Source organism: Phocoena phocoena, chromosome 12 (genome assembly GCF_963924675.1).
Source record: "Phocoena phocoena chromosome 12, mPhoPho1.1, whole genome shotgun sequence".
Classification (NCBI taxonomy): Eukaryota; Metazoa; Chordata; class Mammalia; order Artiodactyla; family Phocoenidae; genus Phocoena; species Phocoena phocoena.
The window spans coordinates 8762469-8786380 of NC_089230.1; the positions used below are offsets into that span (position 1 = coordinate 8762469).

At 47.5% G+C, this 23912-nt stretch overlaps 1 protein-coding gene across 2 annotated transcripts in view; it reads right to left on the reverse strand.

Annotated features, from left to right (window-relative positions):
* Positions 1-3414: 3414 nt before the first annotated feature.
* The window catches only part of TMEM181 (transmembrane protein 181), a 65973-nt gene continuing 45475 nt past the window's right edge, over positions 3415-23912 (reverse strand). Inside the window, exons 5-18 of one of the 2 annotated variants that reach the window (XM_065888995.1) lie at positions 23276-23366; positions 21874-21995; positions 21498-21608; positions 12970-13050; positions 11215-11314; positions 10555-10685; positions 10223-10314; positions 9185-9242; positions 8445-8547; positions 7824-7875; positions 5791-5873; positions 4735-4824; positions 3918-3984; positions 3415-3493 (exon numbers count right to left, since the gene is read on the reverse strand). In XM_065888995.1, coding sequence (XP_065745067.1) covers positions 3415-3493; positions 3918-3984; positions 4735-4824; positions 5791-5873; positions 7824-7875; positions 8445-8547; positions 9185-9242; positions 10223-10314; positions 10555-10685; positions 11215-11314; positions 12970-13050; positions 21498-21608; positions 21874-21995; positions 23276-23366 — 1260 coding nt within the window. Of the gene's footprint in view, positions 3494-3917; positions 3985-4734; positions 4825-5790; positions 5874-7823; positions 7876-8444; positions 8548-9184; positions 9243-10222; positions 10315-10554; positions 10686-11214; positions 11315-12969; positions 13051-21497; positions 21630-21873; positions 21996-23275; positions 23367-23912 lie in introns of both variants that reach the window. The other variant, XM_065888996.1, reaches the window with a different exon arrangement.

The following is a 23912-nucleotide window of genomic DNA, read 5'->3' on the forward strand; positions in this document are numbered from 1 at the left end:
ATGCAAAGAGCAAACAAATCAATGTACATAAATAAGGATCAAATATTAAAAGTTTATTAACATCTACCAGAAAGGTAGTCTCTTAGTAAAAGGTGAAGGATTTATACGATCTGAAGAGAAACCAGAGTATAGAAAGGTAGTCTCTTAATGAAGCCATTCCCGAAGTGTAAATTTGCCATAAATAAACATTTATTCACTTTGATTGACTAAAATCATTCTGTGATCACGTACTACTGTACTCACTGACAGTTCCAAGGTCTAATACATAGCTTTATCTTTCCTCTTGAGCTTAAGGTTTAGAGTTGTTTTATTTTACAGATATTTACAGTCTCTTTGTAAAAAGGCAGTTTTCAGTAGCAGAAAATCCTGTGTTTCACAGTCTGGTATTACAGTTCCCAGTATACCTAAAACATGTCAAATCAAGATGAACAGGGTAACAAGATGTCACAGACTAAAGCAACTTCCCTTTGGCCTGCGGAAAAGATCTGTACCTTTGTTTTTCAAAAGTCTAACCTCTAAGGCAACTGGTTTTTAAAACCCTCAAAATACATAAATGTACTTAAGTGTTCTAAGTCTAGTCTTCACTAGATGTCCCTTTTAATCATCCCTTCTATGAGCCTCTGTGTTTTTCCCTGTGAAAAGGATTCCAGGAAATAAGTTACTGACCACATTATAATCTACTGAACGTAACTGTACCTTCAGTAAATAGCTCATGGAATTCTTGAGGCTGGTGATGTCTGTATTGTAACCTGACCATTTAATGGGTTGGGTTTACATAATGTATCTAAACTTTTATTGCAATCTGTAATTATTTACAGGAACAATCTTACAAACCTTGAATATATTTTATATATCCTCTTCTTTAGCCTTTCAAATGGGGCTTAAGAGAGAGAAAACTGCATCACTGCACTGCTTTAATGATTTAATAATAAATCAAGCAGACCTTTATCCACATGGATAATGAAACTCTCCCTAGGGAAACTGTGAAATGCCTACGGTCATCTTCCAGGTTCCCTAGACTGGACCAGTATAAAAATTATCCCAAAGATGATGTTATTCAAGCCGTTACCATGGAAGAACTAAAGTCAGCCCTTTATAATTTAAGTTTGCAAAACTCTGATACCCTCCAAGACCAAAAAATAATCATAGTAATTTTCTTGCTACTGTCTAAAGTTTCTGGCAGACTTTAGTGTTTTAACCTAACACCTATGGCACATATAATACACACTAAATGCTATATATTTTAAGCAGATTTTTACATGTAAGATGTAATATGTTGACATATGATACCAGAGAAGAGAAACTGAAAATGCATGACTTAATAAAGAACCTTTCCCACTTAAGTACTTTCTTTTGTAACTTTTCCTCGTTTCCAACTTAGTTACAAAAAGTAAATAAATACTCCCATATTTTTCATTTCACTGACTTGATGCCAATAAGAATCAAAGGATGAAGATATCAGTCATCAGTTAACAATTACACTATAGGATGAGGATAAGTTTTCAGATGTACCTAATGTGTCCAGCTAAATGCCTCAAATGCTATACATTTACTGATAAATAACAGCATTCCAAATTATGGACAATTATTTTATAATGATTAAAACTTGTAAACTATATCATACTAGGATACATTAATCAGCACAAGTAAGTTTTCATCAATTTACATAAAATTACTTAGTCTTAATAGAAGTTGTAAAATTTGGTAACAGAAAATTTCTTCAATACCTCTGAATACACAGAATCAAAAAAAATTAATCACATCCTTGCAGCAAATGTAAAAACCATGTGAAGTTGAATTACGCTTGCAATAATGCAATTGTTTTAATTCAGACTTTCTTATTTACAAGGTTTTAAAAACAAATATAAATGGACTCCATATTAAAGGTGCATTATCATTAAAGTTTACATTAAAAAGAAAGATATGAAGTCATAATGAGTAGTGTCTCATGAACCTCTCTAAGGTCCCAGCACTACCTAAAGTGGAATATAACTTTTAGCTCTGAATGGTAATTGGAGAGTTAATGTATACATGAAGAAAGTGCGGGGGCTGTTTGCAGAACAGAACAATCACGTCCCATACCTCTGTGTCGGCCAAGATGGCATCAATCAGGATGTCTGCAATGATCACAGGTAACCCATTCAAGAGAGAGATTACTATGCATGCCAAATGAAAAGCAGAGGAGATATCTCTACCTCCTATAATTAGTCTTTGACAAAAAGGAACTGGAAATCTCCAGGGCCTTCTACGATGCCACAGATAGAGCAGCTCCAGACGGCTCTTACACAGAGCAATTCACCTGTTTACCTGACGACCATGCGAGACACACAGGGCCGGAATGATTCCCAAAAAGTTACCTTCTCCCCAGAGATGTTCCTCCGTAAGCCACCTAAAATGTTTTACCTTCTTTCGTCTAGTTTCCAGATGTGAAGCTGAAGAATTTTTTGGCAATAACGAATCTGTAGTAGAGTATACCAATCACTTGTTTAACTTTTATTAAAAAAACAAAACAAATAGAGCTCTACAAGGCATCATCTTTGACAGAGTGGCAGAAACTCCTGCTTACTGGAATTGTAATGGATCCCCTCCTCCCCACGAATATGCATGATGTCTCTATGCACAGGGACATCATGCATATTCACGATGTAACGCTCACACGCATTACTCACGTGTGCACACAGGCCCTTAGAAAAGTCTGGCAACAAGACCCTTCCCATGGGAGCTGACAACCTGTCAATCATCTTACCCTTTCCTTACGAGCCTTATCAAACGCTCCTCAGAACTCCAAGACACCAGCTCTGCTTTGGTGGCAGTGAAGGGCTAGGACCTGCCCACCCTCCTCCCTTTCCCCAAAGAGCCATTACACATGTACACATTTCACACAGCAACTGACACAAGTTACCCATCGCTTGAGATGTGTGATCTTCCAGAGCACAGGCCACTCGGTGGGGAAGGACTGCCCTCGTGGGGCAGCCACAGAAATAGGCTTCCCTTTGGGTTTAAAGGGTCAAAAGTTGGTACCACGGGGCAGGGAAGAAAGGAAGGGAGCAGAGGAACACCCCCATGCTGTGGACCTTATTCCTAAGGGCTTTCCAGGAACTTGAGTAAATTTTCTTTTTAAGTACATAATTCTCTCTACTAAAAACAGCAGTGACTTCTTTCTCACTGGAAACAGCCACCCCTCATATGAAATCTTTGAAACATGATCTGGCGGCTGAAACTTTTCGTCAGAGCTCTCTTCCCAAATCAATGCAGTCAGTCTAACAGTAAATTTGGCCCAATGTTTAAATTTGTCCTCAGTTTTGGTTTCCCTTTCAAAAATATGTAAACAAATGAGGATCAGGAAATCTCTGCTTGTAAGAGAGGTCTGCGTTCAGGCAGGTACAGGGCAGGCCAGGAAGCAGGCACGGGGGCTCAGTCACTCTCAGACCCCTCCTTGTACTGGGCCCGGATGGCCTGGCCGTTCTGCAGGGGCATCTCTTCATAGTCGCTCCTGTTACAAGAGAGGCCTCTGATACCATTCGGCTTTCGACAGCACTGGGTTTATTCTCCTCTTCACACTGACCCGCCGTCCTAACAGGAGCCCGTTTCCTAGCCTCACTCTCTCCACTTCTGTCACCAGCTGATTCCTCCCACCCCTCCGGCCCCACCCATCACCAGGGTGTCTGTTCTTCCAGAAAGAACTGCTCTTCCTGTGGTCACCACTCACTCAGGTGCCCAGCAGGAAGGGCCACTACCCACCTCAGCCTGAGTAACGTGACAGCAGAAAACCAGGGGATCCCATGACTCTCCCAGGTGAAAGAGACCGATGATACCTCTGAAATCGTCTGAGAATGGTCACCAGCCTCTCCGGTAAACACGCGAAAGCAGGCTGAGCGCTCGCCCCGGGGCAGGCTTCGGCCGAGGTGGGGACTTACCCGTATATCACATCGTCGTCCGAGTCGTTGAGCATGGAGAAGGCGGGATTGTCCTTCAGCTGGGACTCTGAAAACCAACAAGCATTCTAACGTCACTAGCCCAGAGAGGCAGGATGCTGTTCTAGAAGAAGGGTGGGAGTCAGAAAGGGCTGGATTCCAGTCCCCGCTTCCCCGTTCGCCGCCTGCACCTGCGTGAGCCGGACAGGTCCTTCTGTTCCCCGGGGGGCGCCGCGGGAAGACTGAGCGGGAGCCCGGGGGGAAGGGCCGCCCGGAGCAGCCAGCGGGCGGGCTCCCCGCACCCCAGGGTCCCGCAGGTCCTCACTGGGAGCAGGGCCGGGAGACCTGGTCTGCCTGCCGGGCCTGCGTACAGCTGCCGGTCCACAGCCCGTCAGCCGTCACCTCCGCCTGGACCCTCTGTGCACGTGCTGAGAGCCCCTCCATGGGCAGCCAGGTGGCCCTGCCGCCCCGGCCCCAGGGAGTTCTCACTCTCCTCACCCCAGGGCAAGAGGGCTGTTTTGGTTTGGTTCTTTTGGGAGGTGGGGCGGGGTGTGTGTCTGGCTTTCTTTTGAAGGTCACGGCACTCATTTCCAACAGACTTTATTTCGCAGGGCTGACGGACACGCTCGTGTCAGGACCCACGGACACACTCCGTTCCTGCATCTTGGGCTTTAAGGACACAGCACCTGCTGGGCTCCCCCTGCGGCTCAGGGCTCACCATCCGAGCCCGCCTGGTCTCTCCGCTAAAGAGGGAGCCGGGGAGGTGGGGCCGGAGCTGCTGCCCAAGCTCCCTGGTCAGCGACCCTGGCCGGCGGCTTACCGTACAGGGCGTTCTTCGAGGGCGAATACACAAAGGCCAAAGTGTAGAGGTAAAAGTTCAGCAGGCCGTAGAAAGATAAGAACTCAGCTGGTGACACTGGTCAAGGGAAGCAGCAGAGCTGGGACACCGTCTATCTGGACACGTCAGCCGGCCCCTCCCCCAACCGTGAGTGACTGCTAAGCACCAGCCAGGACCCCGGGGGCCACACCCAGACATCGGGCACCACAGGGCAGGCCCACGGCCGGAGGGCACAATGCCTTTTCAGGGGCACCCGGTAACCACAGGTGAGCCGCGCCCTCTCCTCTCCATGGAAGCCTCTGGAGGTGGCAGGACCTGATGAGAGCAAGTCGCAGGCAAAGGGCAGGAAGGTGAGTCAAGAATAAAAGGAAGAACTGGATCCAGACTCTCAAACTAGTCCTTTTTAATCTTTTCTGGATTACACACCCCTCTGAGAATCCGATAAAAGCATTGTGTGAAATTCAGTCACAAAACCGTGACAAATCATGCATCGATTCTAAGGATGTAAGTAAGAGAAGAGGGATGAACCCCAAGGTTCCCCTGATGGATGCCATCACTGAAAGCGGGAGTGGGAGGCACACACTTGACCCGATTATGCCTCCAAACGAGGAGCCTACTGCCAAGGCAGCGGGGCCTCAGGGACTCGAAGGAGGTCCCGCTGCTCACAAGCCCTCCCCGGAGACACAGGTGTCAAGTGCAGCTGGACACATCTGGGACTTGGTAAGGGATGCCATCTGGGGAGAGAGGACCCTCGAATCAGGCCTCGGCCTCTCCCCAGTGCCCTGCAGGGAGAGGTGGGCAGCCCTGGCCTGACCCGAGGCTTGGATGGTGAGTGGACCCGCTGCAGTCCCTGCCCCACAGAGAGGAGAGGGGGGCGTGGAGGGTGGGGGCAGGCGCTGGGGCCCCTGGGCCTCTCATTCACACGGACGGGGGTGAGGCCCCCAGGGCATGCCTCTTCCTGACTTTCACAGGCCTGCAACGCTACCCACCCCACCGGGGTGTGTGCCTGATGCCCGACGTCTTCCCACGAAAGGATATAATTCTGGTAGTGAGTTGACAGTTCAGCTACAAAGTTGTCTTGTAATACTTGTGCTCCGAACCTTAAATAAAGGATGACGATGCTGAAAGAGAAGGGGGGTGGACAGTACATAAAAACATACCAAGAAACAGCACTGGCTGCATATAACTTGCCACATTCACTGTCTAGTCATGATTTTATCTGCATGGAGACTCGTACACGTGCACACGGCCCCTCCACTGGGCTCCTGGTCTCAGATCCAGGGACGAGGTCAGCAGAGGCCGACACAGCCCTCGTTGCAGCCTCGAGTCCAGGTCCCCTGGCATGTGCTCCCCCTCTGCTCTTACTCAGTTTGTGCCGTCTGGACCATCTCCTCCAACAGACCACCAGCCCCCGGGGAACAGTCTGCCCGTCTTGTCCTCTTCCCCCCGCCGGGCAGTGGTTCACATACCTGTCCGACACCTGCCCACCAACGCATGTGCCGACAGAGGGTTCTGGTACAGGGGAGCCCACTTCCCCTCCCTGGGGTCCAGTCTCCACTCCAGCCAGACAGTTTAATAAAATGTGAACCAGGTCCCTTCACCTCCTGGCTTAAAACCTTGCGAAGGGTTCCCACCACCGAGAATGGAACCGAGACTCCTCACCACGGCCTGCGAGGCGACCTGACCTCCCAGTGGCCACCCTCCCTCGCGTCCTCACGCCCTGCGACGCCGCTGTCCCTGAGCCCAGGCTCCAGGGTCCTACTTCAGGCCCCAGGCCCCCTGCTCAGAGAGCCGTCCCCCACAAGCCTCAGCACAGCAGCCATGGCCCTCCTGCCATCGTCCATCCCTCTGCTTTCATTACGGCGTTTAGGCTATTTTTAAATTTTTTATCACTGCCCTCCCCCACTGGACTATAAACGCCATGACAGAGAGGAACCTGTCTACCCAGTTACCAGTGGAGGCACTTCCTGGGTGTCTGCTGCATGAATGAATCCCCTTGAAACTCAGACGAAGGAAGATCCCCAAAGCGTAACAACTTCTAGACAGGCGCACAGAGGTCACCACAAGGAGGCAGCAGCTCCCAGCCCGTGGACTGCGGCAGCCTGAGGGCGAGGCTGTGTGAGGGGATGTGAGGGCTGCTGATGTGTAAAAGGAGGTGAGGGTGTGCATGTGAGGCTGCACCAAGGGCAGCAGCGAGACTGAGTGACAACACGTGAACCTCTGTTTTCAGGTGAATTTAGATGCTGAATAAAACCAAGCTCGTTTTGAAGACCAGGCCAAGTTCACATGCTTTGCCGAGGGAGGCACACAGCTCCTGCAGGGGCGGGTGAATGAACCCAGATGCCTCCAGGATCCCCCATCCAACAAGGCTGGGACCCCAGCACAGTGGTGGAAAGCCGGCCACTCGGAGCCCGGAATGGCGCCCACCGGGGAAAGGGCTTGAGAGCCACTTATTTGCCATCCAAACAACCGAGAAAGAAATGCAGGTAACTAGATGTTATTCCCCGTCGGGATTTTGATTTTAGGAGAAAGCGACAAACCAGAAACAAGCAAGCAATTATCTGGAATTCATTCAAAGAGCCGGCTTTCTGCGCTCCCTCAGGCCGGCCCGCGGACCCGGGAGAGTCCTCGGCATCTGCTCTGCTGCGTGGCATCTCCTGCCCGCTTCCCTCGAGCAGCAGCGTGTGTGCTTCAATGATGCCCGCCTACAGTCCTGTCTTTGGGGCAGCAAAAGGACCCCAGGTGCCAAGCACGTCACCCAGGATTCTAACTCTCTGACTTGTCTCTACTGCGTCTGCTGCCTTCCAGGGCACATGTCAGAGCAAGGGGGGAACCCGAGCAGCGCTGGGCCGCGGCTTCGCCAAGCTCTTCTCTCCCCTGGCGCGAACAGCAGAACGTGCTCCCTCAGCCACCACACGCTCAGGGCCCTGCCGGGGGAGGAGGCCTCAGACCAGAGGACACAGCTGGCTAGAAGCACCCTAAAATTAACTCCATAAAACGGGAGAAAGACATTCATGATGGTAAAATAAAAACCCACATTTTGCTTCTTTTAAGAAATAAAGTCTTCTTACCTAATGACAAGCACTACAAAAGTCAATGCTGTCAAAAATTTCAACCTGAGATCTGAAAAAGAAGTAAATACTCCCATTAAATCAGCAAATTGGAATTAAATTCCACTGATCCCAGAGATCTTAAAAATAAAGCCAGACCTTCTGAACAAAACCCTTCTTCCCTCTGGACTTTAAACCTGTTAGGACCTGAAGCCCAGGAGAAATGCTGTCTCACCTCCCCGGAGGCCAGGAGGGTCTCCCAGCGAGGCCGTGGCCACTATTATTTGCTTGTGACAGATTGCGGGAAAGGATCCTATGACATCAGGTGACTTGTCCCAATTCAAGGACGAGGAAAACCACCCCTGCCACTTTGTAAGTTGTGATTCCAGAAGGATCCAGGCAGCTCCAACAGCCACACTGGCACCTGGGGCCCCAGCTGGCTTCCACCCCACAGGCCTCCCTCCAGCGTTGGCCTGAAGCACTGTCCAAATGGCCCCGAGTCACCCCTGCAGCCCTGGGCTCCCTGGGGCTGAAGGTGCTGCTCCAGCCCCTGGGTCTGCCCTCCGGCTCAGGCCGTCATTCCCCCCAGCCCGCGCCAACGCAGGCAGCCCTGCACCAGGGGGGTCTGAGACCAGCGCTTACCTACATAAGGCATGTGACGCAGCTCGGAGCAGGCCCGCACGATCAGGAACAAAAGGTATAAGATGTACATGGCGGCCACCACCATGAAGAAAACCTTCATTCCCTGGAGCGAAACCAGACGGCACTTGAATGACAACAGGGTCTCGGTGTTGCTTCTCCCTCCGATAGCATAAGCAGGAAAGCCAGAGCTTTCTAAGTGGGACCCGGAGCCCTGAAGGCCACAGCCTAGAGCAACACAAGAGCACGCTGCTGCCGCTCTGACTGTCCTCATCCCGGCTCAACCTCTCTGTGAGCGCAGGTGGCCAGCTCACCCCAGGAGGACACCCCGGCCCCTGCTCGTCAGACGAGCAAACGCCTCCATGACACACGGAAAGCTCCGAGCGTGGGGCCTGGAACGCAGGAGGTGCTCAATAAACGGCAGTGGCTCCTACTTGTCCCTCCCCGGGATGAGGGCCTGGCTCCCTGCCCTGCTTAGGAAGACAGTGCTATGTGTCCAAGAAAGCATCCAGGCCTGGATCTCAATTTTTCTGGACCTTGGTTTTCTTTTCTGGGAAATGAGGGGTTGAACTAGATCACCTAGAAGACAATGGGTCTAAACCACACATGAACTTTCTATGGACCTTGCCATATAACCAGTTGGCAAGTTTGTATCAACAGCACAATTTAAGTTACAAAATTCAGCAACTTTTTATGACAGCAGTTAAAAAAAAAATTCCTCTGGATTCATTAACAATCCTTACCTGAAAATTTCCTGTGTCAACTCGATACTGGTACATTGGATCGTGTAATTCATTAATTCTAGAAATATGATGTTATAAAAAAAATAGGTTAATAATTAGTTTACTTTTTATTTTATACTTTCTCTCACTTGGCTTTTTAAAAAACTTACTAACATAAACTACTTGCTGACCAACGGTAAAAGATTTTTAAAAAGTAATCCTCTATTTATGAGAAATCCCAAATTACCTATTGAAAATGCACAGAACACTGCCAAACTTACTGTCCACAGTCAACAGTATTGTGAAGTACAGTATTTATCATTAGGAAAATCCCTACACTAGTTCTCTCTCCATTTTAAGAGCTGTTTTCCAGGCACCTTTTCAACGGCATATATGGGCACCAGGAAATAGATGAGCACACAAAGAAAGCAATAGAAGTAAACATAAACTTCCAGGAAGCACGTTTCAAAATGACACTGGGCTGCTGAGACGACAGGCGGGTGGGAAGAGGGAAGCGGGGACGTGTGCTGAGTCCTATCATTACTGTGTCAGGTGCCAACATCATACCCCTGAGATGGGACTAGTTTCTGCAGAAAATCCTACTTGGGTGAATCAGGTTGTTACTACGTTAGGCTTCTGCGGTGGTGCCATTTTACAGACGGACAAAAATACTAAAGATCAACCCTGGGAGCTGGTATAAGGATGGAGAGGTTTAAAGACACAAGCCAAAGGAGAAACTTAAAACATCTGGGGACACTGGCGAGCCAGGAGCCGACCTGAGCGTCATTCCTACAAATGAAGTCTCTGCCTCTCCGAAGGAGAAATCTGAAAAGACGTGGTCTTTTTCGTTTTCCACCTTAGATTAGAAGAATCGTGTCCATCTCTATATGCCATTCAAGCAGAAATGAACCCTCAGTTTAAGTCACACTACCAAATCATGAAACACTGGGTGACAGATTCCCTTCTGGATGAGTTCACAAAACACAGTCAACTTTGGGTCCGTCCACCTTGTTAAATGCTTTCCAAGACTGAAGTTTCACACATAATAAAGTTACTCACGTCTGCCATATTCCGAGGGTAACACAGGCCAACCACAATAGTCCAACAGTGAAGCATTTGGGCAAATAGAAAGTCAAGCACTTCCTTTCTCCCTTAAAAAAAAAAAAAAAAGAAAAAGGAATAGAGAAGTTAGTAATTCTAGCAAACTATTACCCCCTCACAGACCACAACGGATCATAGATACTCCCATCATTTCCACACAGCACACACTCTTCTGTTGACTATGAGGCTGAAGACAGGTTCCCAAGGACAAGTTCACCCTAAGGTTATCACCAGAGTCTGGAACAGAAGGACTGAGTCCCCCATTCCCTCCGGAAGCGCTGACGGCTCACCTGCACCCGGATTCCATGGTACACGCACAGCCAGAAGAGCAGCAGGGCGCACAGGAACACAGACTGGAAGAGGTCGTCCAGCATCCCCGGGAACCAGCTGTTCACCAGGAAGGAGAGGGGGAAGAACGGGTCTGCAAGGCAAAAGGCAGACAGGCCTGGGAAGGCAGACTTGCCAGCACCTGGCAGGGCACCCGGCCCCGTGCGAGGGCAGAGCTCATGATCGCTTTCCCCCCCAGCCAGAGCCATGGGGAAGCTAGCGAACTAATGGCTGTCTTGTTTTTCAAAACACCGAAAAGCCAAAGAACAGATTGCTCCAGGAATGAGTACTGAGTGCCGTCTGCTCGCGCCAGCCGCTCCTCCCCGCAGGCCTGGGAGTCCTGGCGCTGCAGCTCTGGAAGCAGATGCTTTCTGGAGCAGGGCACGAGAAGCAGACAGCACTGCTGCCACCCTCAGCCAAGTCCCAAGACGGTGTCTGCGGCCCTTCTGGGTTTTAACCTCCAGGCAGGGGGAAAGCTGCAGGCACCGCCGCGTCCTGGAGCAATGTCCCTCGGGCCACAGGGCGCTACCACCTGTTCCTTCAGGGGCCCCCAGGCCACCCCCAGGACGCCTTTCAGCTTTCAACGTTAAAGGGGAAAGCGCCGAAGTAAAAATGGCACTTACCGTTGTAAAGTAGCAGCAGAGGCAGGAGAATGGACATCCACTTCTGCTCGATGCCCCAGTCTCGCATGGAAAATTTCCGGAGGGAGTGAGCAAACAGGCACTGTGAACCAGACCAGGCCCCCAGTCACCGTCTTTGCCCAGCCCGCTGAGCATCACCTTACGTCTGTCTTCCTAAATCAAAGGTCTCAGTGCCAGCCAAGACCTGATGAGCCAACCCCTTGCTGAACCACCAGTGACAACTGGGAGAAGACGGTGAACTGCTGCAAAGGAGCCTCGATAAGACGGTCATGGCTGTTCTCACAGGGGCAGGAGGTGACGAGGAATATAATGGCCATAACCCCCCTGGCCCCCCAGCCTCCTTCTGGGCAGGCTGTTTCTATCAGGCTGGCTCCCACTGAGCCGCAGGGAAGGACCTCCCCGGGCACAGGCCACAGGCTCCCAGAGGTGCGACTTTCACAGATGACGCCAGCTTCTAGGGAGGCACCAGGGCTCCCAGAGGAAAAGCCAAGGAATGAGGCTTATAGACAACCACGGTCAGACGATGTGCTTCTTTTCAAACACCTCCCTGAAGGGGCAGTGGCCCATGGGAGAGGTTTCTTTAAACTCTAAAACATCATACAATTTGTGATTTTTAAGCCTGGAGTCGTTTTGTTTTTTTCTGCAGTCTAACATAAGCCAATAATTTCCCAAGCAGTTTGGACTTCCTGGGCTGATGGACCATTTCCCCCAGTCTGTCTGTCAGAATCAGGCCCATTTCTCTTGTTTGAGAACATGGGGCCCTGGGTACCAGTTCTCTGGGCCCCAGAGTACGGCAGCAGAATCCCAGGCAACAGAAATCCTTCCAGGAACAGCAAGGATTTCTGACCAAATATAAACAGCAGTTTTCCGCTTTCCTTTAGTGAGTTCACCAGGGGAGGCCCCGGCCATCCCAGCTCTCAGGGTACTCTGTGGCCGTGTCCTGCCTTCCAGCCACACCCAGATCACCACCGCCTGGCACTTCCCTCACACGTCCCCTGTGAGCCCGTGTCCTTCTGTATACAGCTAGTCTGCGAAGCAACAAGTTCCTTGGGGGGCAACTGGAGCGGCCACCACTGCTAAGAACGGACGTCCTAAACGTCACTCCCTCCGCGTCAGCACAGGGCAGGCCGCTGACGGGGGCAGGATACCACCCTCCAGGCACACTTCCTTTTCCTCCAATTTATAACTTCCCACCTTCACTGGCTGGGCCTCTGTGGGGACTGCCTGTACTCTGTGGGTTATCACCCCCCAAAGACACGGTGCACCAGTGGACAGAGACCTCAGATCCCAAATGAGCCGAAAGCCTGCACGTCCAAAGCCCCTCATCTGCACTCTCCTGAAAAAGCCCAAAGACTGCAGATCTGGACCACTTTTCCAAACGTAGAAGCCCAAGAACGTGCCGTACCTGCACTCAGAGAAGGTCATTCGTACGAGGCAGAATCCCTCCACACAGGTTAAACGGCAGTTCTCACCGCACCCGCATGAGAATTCACTTACAAGTCAGTGACCTCTAATTACCACGGCGCTATGCAGTGCTTACTTACTAAAGATGCCCCAGCGTTCTCGCAGCACAGCACCCCAGAAGAAATACAGGACATTTAGTACCATCAGGTCGGCCCACTGGATGGAGTGTCTCAGAGTGCAGGTAAACCTCCCACACTCTAATAACCGTAATTTATGAACTAACTCTGCCCGTGTTTGGATTCTGACACAATCTGCTCGGTGAACGGTACTTACAGTGACAATGAAGGTAAGCACCACAAAGACGAATCGGAACCAAATTTCCAAGTGGGAAAATGCAGGGTCGTAAGTCTTCCACTAAAATGGAAAGCAGGAAAACAATTTGAAAAAAATTCATCTAAAAGGAAGTACACCACATTATTTACTTATTTTTATATGGTGTGCCCATACAATGGAATACTATTTTTTTTAAAATGTCTTCTATTTATTTATTTATTTTTGGCGGTGCTGGGTCTTCACTGCCGCATGCGGGCTTTCTCTAGTTGCGGCAAGCGGGGGCTACTCTTTGTTGAGGTGCGCGGGCTTCTCACTGCAGTGGCTTCTCTTGTTGCGGAGCACGGGCTCTAGGCGCGTGGGCTTCAGTAGCTGTGGCTCGCGGGCTCTAGAATGCAGGCTTAGTAGTTGTGGTGCATGGGCTTAGTTGCTCCGCGGCATGTGGGATCTTCCCGGACCAGGGCTCGAACCCCTGTCCCCTGCATCGGCAGACGGATTCTTAACCACTGCGCCACCAGGGAAGTCCCCACCACATTATTAATAATAGTTATCTCTAAATGTGAGACTACAGGTAGTTTAAAATGTTCTCTTACACTTTCTTACATGTTCTAAAACTTTAACACTTAGTACATTTTATTTTTATATTAAAGAACACACACCTTGTACCAAGAGTTGAAAATAGCTTTAAATGGTGGCATACTAATGATGAATCTGGCAGATAAATTATTCTATAATAATAGTAATAGCATTTGGCTTTTAAATCTCATGTCAAAGATCAATGCTGTCAATCTCTTTATTAGAAAAAGCCATGCTTTCCATGAAAAGAAACAGATTTTTAAACAACGCAAAAATGTAAGTATGATGTTCTAAAAAAGACTGAGTGAAATGTATAGATATGAATCCGAGACCAAAAAAAATACTGTGGAATTATGGTTGTCAGTTCTTGTGCTGAGTAGTCTCACTCATACCAAGTGCATGGCTAACAGAGCGAGGATGAGGCCCCACGTGCTGACAGCAGGTGGAAGGCAGCCCTTCCCACCTCAGTTACCAGCCAGATTCATCACCAGACCCCAGGACACGGCACTGCACTGGGCTAGGGAGCCCCATCATTTTAATGCAGTGAATTAAAATCATCTGAGCAATTTAAAAATTGTAACAGATAGAGCAACAGATAGAGTTAAAGACACCAGATTCACCTTATTTGCCTCAAACATTAAATGTATACACACACACACACACACAAAGACCCTGGACAAGAGGCAATGAAGGGCCATAATCTTCTAGCTGATGGGGGACAGGTGCACCCTCTGGTCACCCCAAGTCCTGGGGGAACCCGAGCAGAGCCCAGTGGTCTCTGAGTCGCAAACACACCGCTGTGAGTACAGGGACACAGCTCACTGGCTGTGACTCACAGGACAGAGCACTAACAGAGGTACAGAGCAAGCTCCGGCCATTTGCCAAAGGTCGCCCTCCCCACGTCTTCACCTGAATACTGATCGCATGACAGTGAGTAAAGCACCCAAGGCCAGGGGAAAATCCCTAAAAGGATCACTAGCACTCACTGAAGGCCAGTAACAGTAAGAAAAATGCACAATCAGAGGGATAATGTAGAGCGTACTCCAAGCACTTTTATCTCAGTGGTGGGGAAAAATTAGCCTTCGACTCAATGCTGCTTTGGTCCCACCCAGCAAAGTTTAAAATCAAGGCCTGAAAAGCACAAACTGTTTCCAAGTAACGTTACCACATCCTAGAACAGAGCTCAAGGATATTGATCAGAACTCTAGCAATCAATAATGTCTGACATTGAATCAAAAATACCAGACGTGTAAAGAAAGCAAGAAAATATGAAACATGATAAGAAAAAAATTAATCAATCAAAACTGACCCAGAAATCGCAGACGACAGAATTAGTAGATAAGGACATCAAGAAGCTAGAGGAGAGTTTGCATACGTGAAGCAGAGACCTGGAGGGTGATCAACAGCAGATTAGACGTCACAGAGGGTATAAACATGAAGACAGCGAAAGAATCCATTTAAAATGCAACAGAGAAAAATGAACAGGGCATCAGTAAGCTGTGGGACAACTTCAGGTGGCCTAGTGGATATATTTGGAGTCCTCGAATTTCTACTGGCGGGAAGAAGGCAGGAGGATAGAGGAAATATTTGTAGAAATATCGGCCAAATTTTTCCCAAATTTGTTGAAAATTATAAACTCACAAATCCAGGAAGCTCAACGTACCCTAAGTACAAGAAATACAAAGAAAAGTATACCAAGGAACCCCACAATCAAACTGCTTAAATAGGTAAAAGAGAAAAATCCTAAAAGTGGCGGGAGGGGGCTGGAGGGGAGGAGAACTGTTACAGAGGACAAAGACAAGACGATAGATTTCTTGTCAACAAATGCAAACCAGAAGACCAATGTTTTCAAAGTATTGTAAATCAAAACCACAATGCAATACCACTAACATACCTATTAGAACAGCCAAAACTAAGACTGCCCTACCAAGTCTTGACGAGGTGAGGATGTGAAGCAGCTGGGACCCTCACACGCCGCTGATGGGAATGTGAGACAATACAGCCATCTTGAACCCGGTCTGTCAACGTCCCAAACAGTTAAACAGACCCCTGACACATGACTCAGCATCCCATTCCTAGGTATTTACCCAAGGGAAGTGAAAGCACATGTCCATATAAAGGTTTGTACACAGAAGTTCACAGCAGTTTTATTTATAACAGCCCCAAACTGGAAACAATCCAAATATCCATGAGCAGGTGAGTGGATAAACTAACTGTGCTATATCCACACAGAGAGTGTCCCACAGCAACACAAAGGAATGAACTACTGATACACCCAACATCATTCATCCGGCTCAAAGTAATTATACTGAGTGCAAGAACCCAAACATATTGTATGATTCCATTTACATAAAATTCTAAAAAATACAAACGAATTTGTAATGCAAGCAGAACTATTAACAACTGATGTTAATGGGAAAGTGGAAATCATAGTAATTAAGATCATATGGGGCTTCCCTGGTGGCGCAGTGGTTGAGAGTCCGCCTGCCGATGCAGGGGACACGGGTTCGTGCCCCGGTCTGGGAAGATCCCACATGCCGTGGAGCGGCTGGGCCCATGGGCCATGGCCACTGGGCCTGCGCGTCCGGAGCCTGTGCTCTCCAACGGGAGAGGCCACAGCAGTGAGGGGCCCGCATACCGCAAAAAAAAAAAAAAAGATCATATGAATTGTGAAGTCTGAGATTCGGATTTACTTAATCTCATTAAACCTCAGATTTCTCCTCCATAAAATAGCTACTTTGAAGAATTATCGTAACAATCAGAACATTTAAATAAGAGGATGAACGGAAAGAGTTTAGTGCGGTGCCTGGCGAAGAGCAAATAGTCAGTAAGCAACAGCTGCTACTACAAACCCCAAACACCACGGCTATTATGATTATTGCTATACCGTTTACATTTTACAACAGCATCACTTACAAAACGATCACAGTAGTGATTACGAGCAAATGATGGGGGGGAGTGTTGATGTGAACGTAATATTCAAAAAGAAAAAAGCATAATACGTATCTTAGTTATAGATTTTAAGGCATGATCAAGAAGAGAAAAAAGAAGTGCTACCATCAAGAAAAGACTCACAAAATATGTTTAAAGTAACAGTGAAGAAAGTACGTTTTTTTTTACCCTCAAGGGACTGTAACTCTTAAGAAAGAAAATAACCATGGACTCCCCAGAAGGAGGGGGGATTCAGTCTTAGGACTCTGTCAGAGGAGCACAAAATAATCAACTTGCTCACTTCAAAAATTAGCACTAGAAAACAATGCTTTACTCAATAAATAAATAGCTAAACCTAAAACATGCATTTTACAGGGTTGGCCAAAGAGTCTGTTCGGGTTTTTCCGTAACATCCTACGGAAAAACCCGAACGAACTTTTGGGCCAGCCCAATAGTTCTAAAATGTGAGTTCACAGGGGGAAAGGAGGAGAAAGATGAGGAGTTGGGGTGAAGAAGGAAGACAGTGTTAAACCCCGGCTTCCCCAGTTGGATCCTGGGCTGGGATGTGCCGCACGGTGGGTGCTCAGTACACTGTGATGCTGGGGCCAGTCTTCCTTGCTCCTGTGGCCCTTCCCCTGCCCTTTCTGCTGTAGGGAAACCACTGCCACACAGGAGCTCCCTCCAGGAGGCTGCCCTCGCCGGCAGCTGCTAAGCAGAAGCACCTGTGTCCCGCCGAGGCCAGAGCGGCCTCACAGCTCCATCTGGCGTTCACTGGTGCCAAGGGTTTGAAAAGTCCTTTTCCCTAAAGTGAGCCCGAGAAGAAGGCGTGAAGCTCAGAGGACAGGGCCCCAGCTCCTCCGCTACAGACAGCATAGACAGCAGCCCTCCAGTAGCTGTGGGTCCAGTGATGCTGGGGCCAGGAGGGCAACGGTCCACAGGGATCCTGTCAAGCAGTGGTCAGTGCCTGCACCCTAACAGGAGAGCGGTCACTGAATGGACCCAAGGCTATGGGTTTAAATATAAGTCTTTTAGTCAATATATTATGCATTTCTGCTGTACCAGTTTACGCTTTCACTGGCAGGGTATGAGAACTCTGGTAGTTCCACATCCTTGCCAACTTTGACATTTTTTTGCCTTTTTCACTTTAGCCATTCTGGTGGGTGTGTAATAGTATCACTAAGATACTCTAAAGATGTATTCATTATACTTCGTTTGCTTCCAAAAAGGAATGAAGGTAGTTTATAATAAAAATCCCGACTAGACAGAAACCATTTTAAAGGATTTTTCAAAGGTAAAACAGTAAAGAAAGAAGATAATTATATCAGCAACCCATGCCAGGATGCTAGTAATTACTACAATTCAGCATAAAACATCTTTCGGAGATCTGTAGCAGCTAATACCAAAAGAGAAATGTGAGGAGCTATACAGTTTTCATTCTCTAATAAAAGGAGTTAAAACAAATGGTCAAAGGAATTCTGTTTGAAGGTTTAGATGAGAGCTCACAGCATAATGGATATTGCCTTCAACAGCAATTTTATAAAAGATATAGAAACACTTTGCATAAGATTCTCTAATGGCTTAATGCATCTCTAGACAAGCTGTAGGCATAATGTGAACTTGGGACTCTCTCAGGTAGCTCTGAACTTCTCGGAGTGAACGTATGGACTGTATCTTAGACTTCCTCTTCAAATACCAGTTGCTTTTTTTAAAAACAAATAATCTTCCCTCCTGATTATAAATATAATTAATAAAAGCTCATTATTAAAAACAGAGGGGGGGGGCTTCCCTGGTGGTGCAGTGGTTGAGAGTCCGCCTGCCAATGCAGGGGACACGGGTTCGTGCCCCGGTCCGGGAAGATCCCACGTGCCGCGGAGCAGCTGGGCCCGTGAGCCATGGCCGCTGAGCCTGCGCGTCCGGAGCCTGTGCTCTGCAATGGGAGAGGCCACAGCAGTGAGAGGCCCGCGTACCGCAAAAAAAAAAAAAAAAAAAAAAATAGAGGGGAAAAAAAGAAAATAAACATTAACCCCACCACCCAGAGATGGTCTTCAGTTTTCTAAAATACAAAATTTTAATTAATACTTTTAATTCATGTACTTTTTTTTTTTTTAAAAAATCAGTATGTGGTTTGTGCTATCTATCCTACTTTGTGACCAGTTTATTATTTTAACAGGTACAGAAGAGCTAATTTATTTATTTAACCAGAACATTCCTGCTGAAATACAGATTTCTCCCAACTTCCTGCTATGAGGAACATGTTTGAACATAAATCTGTGTGGACATTTTAAATTATTTCTTTAGAATAAACTCCTAGAAGTAGAACTACTAGGTCAAAAAGAACATACACATATAGGCTTTGATACATTGCCAAACTGGCCCCCAAAGTTCAACCAATTTACACCCCATTAACCCGTATGAGAACTTGTGTCCTTACATTTCACCAACGCTAGATGTGATTCTTCTTGTTGGTGTTTGGACTATTTGCCAGTTTGATAGGCTTTAAAAAAAAGACATTCCTTCTTGTATTCTCTAATGTTTTGGTTTGCATTTCAAAGGTTTGTCAGCCATTTGAATTTCCTATTTGGTGAAGTGCTAGGCTGTTATTCTTCAATTACAAACCTAACTGTTGCCAGGCCCTCTGCTGTTACTGGGAATACAGAAATGTACCAAAAATGGAGAAAAATCTTAGGTGACATCCCTCACAAACCCCGAGGGTCCTACGTCTCAGCTTTGAGGATGCTGAGGAGAGCTATCAAAACAAAGCTCTGACTGTTGGCATCATTCAAGGAGAGCTGCTCTGACGGCAACTTCCTTACTGAGCCCTAAGATGAGATCACATGGCCTGCCTTCGACCAGCAAGGGCGGAATGACATGAACCAGGTTTACCTGAAACATGTATCAAATTATTTACGAATAAGTTTAAGAGGAAATGTAAACAGATACAAAAGATGGAAGGAGAGAACCACAATCAAAACCAAACAAAGCAGTGGCCCAAGCCCACATAACAGGGCTGGGGCGAGGTAAACCCCGTGGGGAAAACTGCTGAGGACTTTGATGAAGGGCTTGTAGGGGACCACGTTCCTATAAAGACGACAGAAAGGAAAGATCCCTCGCGGGAAAACGTGGTGCTCTTTTCTTTCCGCATTCTCCAATCAGAAGGATGCGAAATAGCAAAGTCTAAAGCACAGATGTTATCACAAGATGAGTCCAAAGAGTGCCTGAGCTCACGGCATCTGTCTGAGGCCCCATCTGGGTTCAACCTCTGCATCGTGAACCTGAGGACACGGGCAGAACGCTAATCAGATCTTCTGAAGACAAAGTTTGAGGAAATCATTTGCACAACAAGGAACAGAATCCAGATTCAAACTCAAAGGTCGGAAGAGACTGGGGAGGAGCTAAAAGCACTGAGAAGAAACTCAGGAGCAGAGTGTCACGTCTCAGTAGCATCTGAACTGTGAGAAACCCACCGCAGGAGCCAGGAATGAAGGAGGCTAGGCTGAACAGCAGAATAAGTCCGCGGGGTCCGACAGGTGATGCAGCTTCTAGAGGAGCTGGCACCTGGGGGCCCACCTGCTCCCTCCCCAGGGGGTCACGCCTCTCGGCCAGGCTGACTCGGGGCCATGGGGAGGAAACCTGGAGTCTGAGGCATCCAGAAGCCACACCCCTGGGGCTTTGTGAAGGAAAAGGAAAGACCTCAGAGACAGCCATCTTCGAACACCTGCGGAGCAATCTGGCAGATAAAGAATAAACAAACTCGCTTTGGGTAGTCTAGAGACAGGACGTGCAGAAAAGTAGCAAGACTGTAGCAACGGCTACCATTTGTCAAGCACACACAACAAGCAGGCGCTGGGCATGACCCCAAGCCCAGCCGACCTCCAGAGGCCTCCCCGGAAACAGAGAAAATCGCAGAGGTGGGAGTGCCCGTAAGGGTGCAGGAGGGCTCCCACACACCACAACCTCTCAGCAAAGGGGACCCCTTTGTCCAAATAAAAACCTGTGTATAAACGTTCACAGCAGCGTTATTCACAACAGCCCAAAAATGGAAACAACCCAAATGCCCATCCACCGATGAATGGATACACAAAAGGCAGCGCACACGTACAATGAAATATTATTTGGCAAAAGAGGAATGAAGTGCCGTTACCAGCAAAGCACAGATGAACTGTGAAAACACCGCTTAGTGAAAGAAGTCATTCACAAAACAGCACAAAGTATATGATTCCATTCATATGAAATGTCCACTACAGGCAAATCCATACAGAGAGAAGGCAGATTAGTGATTGCCAGGGGCTGGGGGAGGGAGAAATGAGAAGCGACTACTAATAGACTTCTTTTATGGCGTGTGAATTACATCTCAAAAAAGCATAATTTAAAAAAGGGACCCACTGGCACCTCCCTTTAATAGTCACAGCTGTATGAGGTAGCTATTTTATGATAAGGAAACAGAGGTACAACAGTGTCAAACTGTAAATGGTGGTGCCGGGATCTGAACCCAGCTCTTCTGGCTGATCTAACACCCGTGTCCCTAGTCACCCTGATGATTATTCTGACTCCCAACAAGCGGCAGGAACAAGGAGGCTGATTTCAGCCGGACACGAGACAGGAAAGTCTAACCATCAGAGCTGATGACTGGGGGCAGACAGGCACGTGAGAGCAGGGACCCTTCACCAAGAGGTCTGGCAGGGTCTGAAGACCACTCACAGGGCTGGAGAAGGGCTGGAGAAGGGGGTCCTGCCTTCCTTGGAGGGTACGCCTGGCAACTTCTCCATTACCTCCCAGCTGGAAGGCTACTCTCTCTCCTAAACCTCAGAACACCATGGTTTTCCAATTCCATGCTGTTTCTTGAAGCAACTGTGGTCCCATATACGTAAGAAACTGTGGTTTTTCTACAGTTTTTAGAACTGTACATGTCTTCCACTGTCCAAAATAACATGATTTCGATGCTGTGATTTATCTCAGTCATTCCACAAAGAATGGAAGCTAAACAAATGAGCCACGGAAACGCCATGGTCAGCTGGTATACTTACGGTGAAGTTCATTTCCTTGATGCGTTCCTTCAGGTGTTTGAATCCCACAGTCACTGTATATTGAGTGTAATTCAAGTAGCTGAGGTGAGCCACAATAATTTCTGCACATTTCTGCAAATGCACAAGGAAGATCTGTGTCCTTAAAGCAAGCAAGACTCAGTCTTGAACCAACTGACCCACGAAGTAACACATTCCAACAACAGATGATCCAAGAGATCATCTCCAGGGAACTTGCCAGAAGCTCAGAAAAATTCAGATGCCAGCCAAAACCAGCTCTTAGAAAGCAAGAACCAAATGGATATATTTAGAAACAAATAATACACGGTCTACAATCGTTAGAACCTTTCTACTTCACGGACCAGTCAAATGCACTCACCCCTGCACATGTGAGGGTCCTCGTCCGATTGTGAACTTTATTATGAATGAACATCGTGGTCCCGTCCTGAGCTACACCATCGACCTTAACAGTCATGGTGAAGTTTGTCTGAATAGCTGTTTCTACAAAAGAAAGAAATCCAGTGTTAAGAGACCACGAGGCCGTCACACCTGCAGAAGTGCCTGCCTGGCTGTGTGTCGGCCCGGGAAGGTTCTGTGACGCATCAGCCTCCCCACATCTGCCAAGCTCACACTTGCCAGCCAAGTCCAGCCCTTCCATGAACTTGTTTCTCGCCCACCCCCAAGTTTCATTTCACAAAAGGACAAATATTTCATGGCTAATAAAGTTTTATTTTTTAATTTCCCATATAAAATTTAATTGAACTTCATACCAAAATAAAAACAGGTTTCTTATTTTTTCTGATTACATAATTCATTGTTTTTCTGATTATATGCTCATTGCTTAAAAATATCAAAGACCAAATATATAAAGATGGTATTAAACACGTATAATCCCACAACCGGAGAAACTATAATTTCACGTTTGTGTCCATCCTTCCAGACTGTTTTCTAGACACACAAATATATACTGATATCAAATTTATTTATGCTTTTTAAAATGTTATAAAAAGAGGTTAATTTTTTTGTAATATGCATTTTTTTCACTTAATTTACTGCAGTCATTGGGTTATCTTTTCAAATTCTTTCAACCAAAGTGCTTCCTCTAAATCACAGTATATAGAAAACGACGTGGAGCATCTTCTCGGTTCTCAGGGAGGGTGCTTGACAGGGTCGCCCTAGGTGGACAGAGCGAGGTCATTATAAACTGTGAGTGCTTTGGGCAGGGGTTCTCAGCCTCAGCACCTGGGCTATTTTGAGGTCAGATAATTCTTTACTGTTTGGAATTTGTCCTGTCATTGTAGCATGTTTAGCAGCATCTCTGGCCTCCACCCACTGGATACTGACAGCACTCCCGGCTCCCCAGTTGTGACAGCCATGTCACAAGGTCTCCAGACACTGCCAAGCGTCCCTGCGGGACAGAACCATTGCCCTAGGACACCAGGACTTAATTCTCTCCCAGAAGCCCACGGGCAAAGGCTGCTGCTGCAGCACCCACACCGTGCAGCCACGGAGCTAGGCTTCACGGGTCTCCTGAAGGATGACCGGTATCCCTGAGGGCCGACGGGAGCTCCCTGAGCCATGACGGGTACTCCTCGAGTGCTGCAACGTGACTTTCCTTGGAGGACATTTAAGGGGCTCCCAACTTGCTGGTATTAAAAAGAATAATCACCACGTTATAATCCATCTTTGAGCACTTGTTGAAAGATTTTAAAGCTCTTTAAACCTTTCAGATATGGTGCTCTGTACAAATAAAAGTCATTCTAAAACGTCAGGCTTCATACCTTTTGAATGCTCCAACTCGACAACACACGTCAGCCATAGTTGCTGATTATATGTAGACAGCGGGTTTGAAAGTATCTGAACTGGCTTTAGCTGAGGCAAAAAGACAAAGAAGTTAAAAAACCCATGTGCTCTCTTCAGTTGAGTCTACCCAATGTCTCACCTTAACACACAAAATCTACATTTACACAAAAGGTTGGAGTGTTAGCTCTGAAACAGAAACATGTAGTTTGCCTTTAGTCAACGTAAGGAAAATTCTGCCTTTCAAAAAAATCAAGGGCTAACTTTCCGCCCGAGTTCACTCGTCTCTCATGGAAACTTCTGAAGCGGTTCTAGCCTTGGGACAATACACCGACCTAAGTACCAAGAAAAGGCCATCTTGGAGAAAAAAATTAAAGTGCATAAGATGACACCTATAATAAGATAATAAAGGACACCAGCAAATATTTTCGTATTCACAAGAATCATTCTTTTTTAGTAACAATATGCCAGACATGTCACTGACATCTGTCATTTTCAGCTTTAACGGCCCTAGAGAGAAAAATTAGAGGGGGACCACATTGCCCGTGATGTTTCTGCAGTGTCTGCTGAAAAACACAATACCGGTGCCTAACAGCAAGGGACACAGAACAAGTTGCC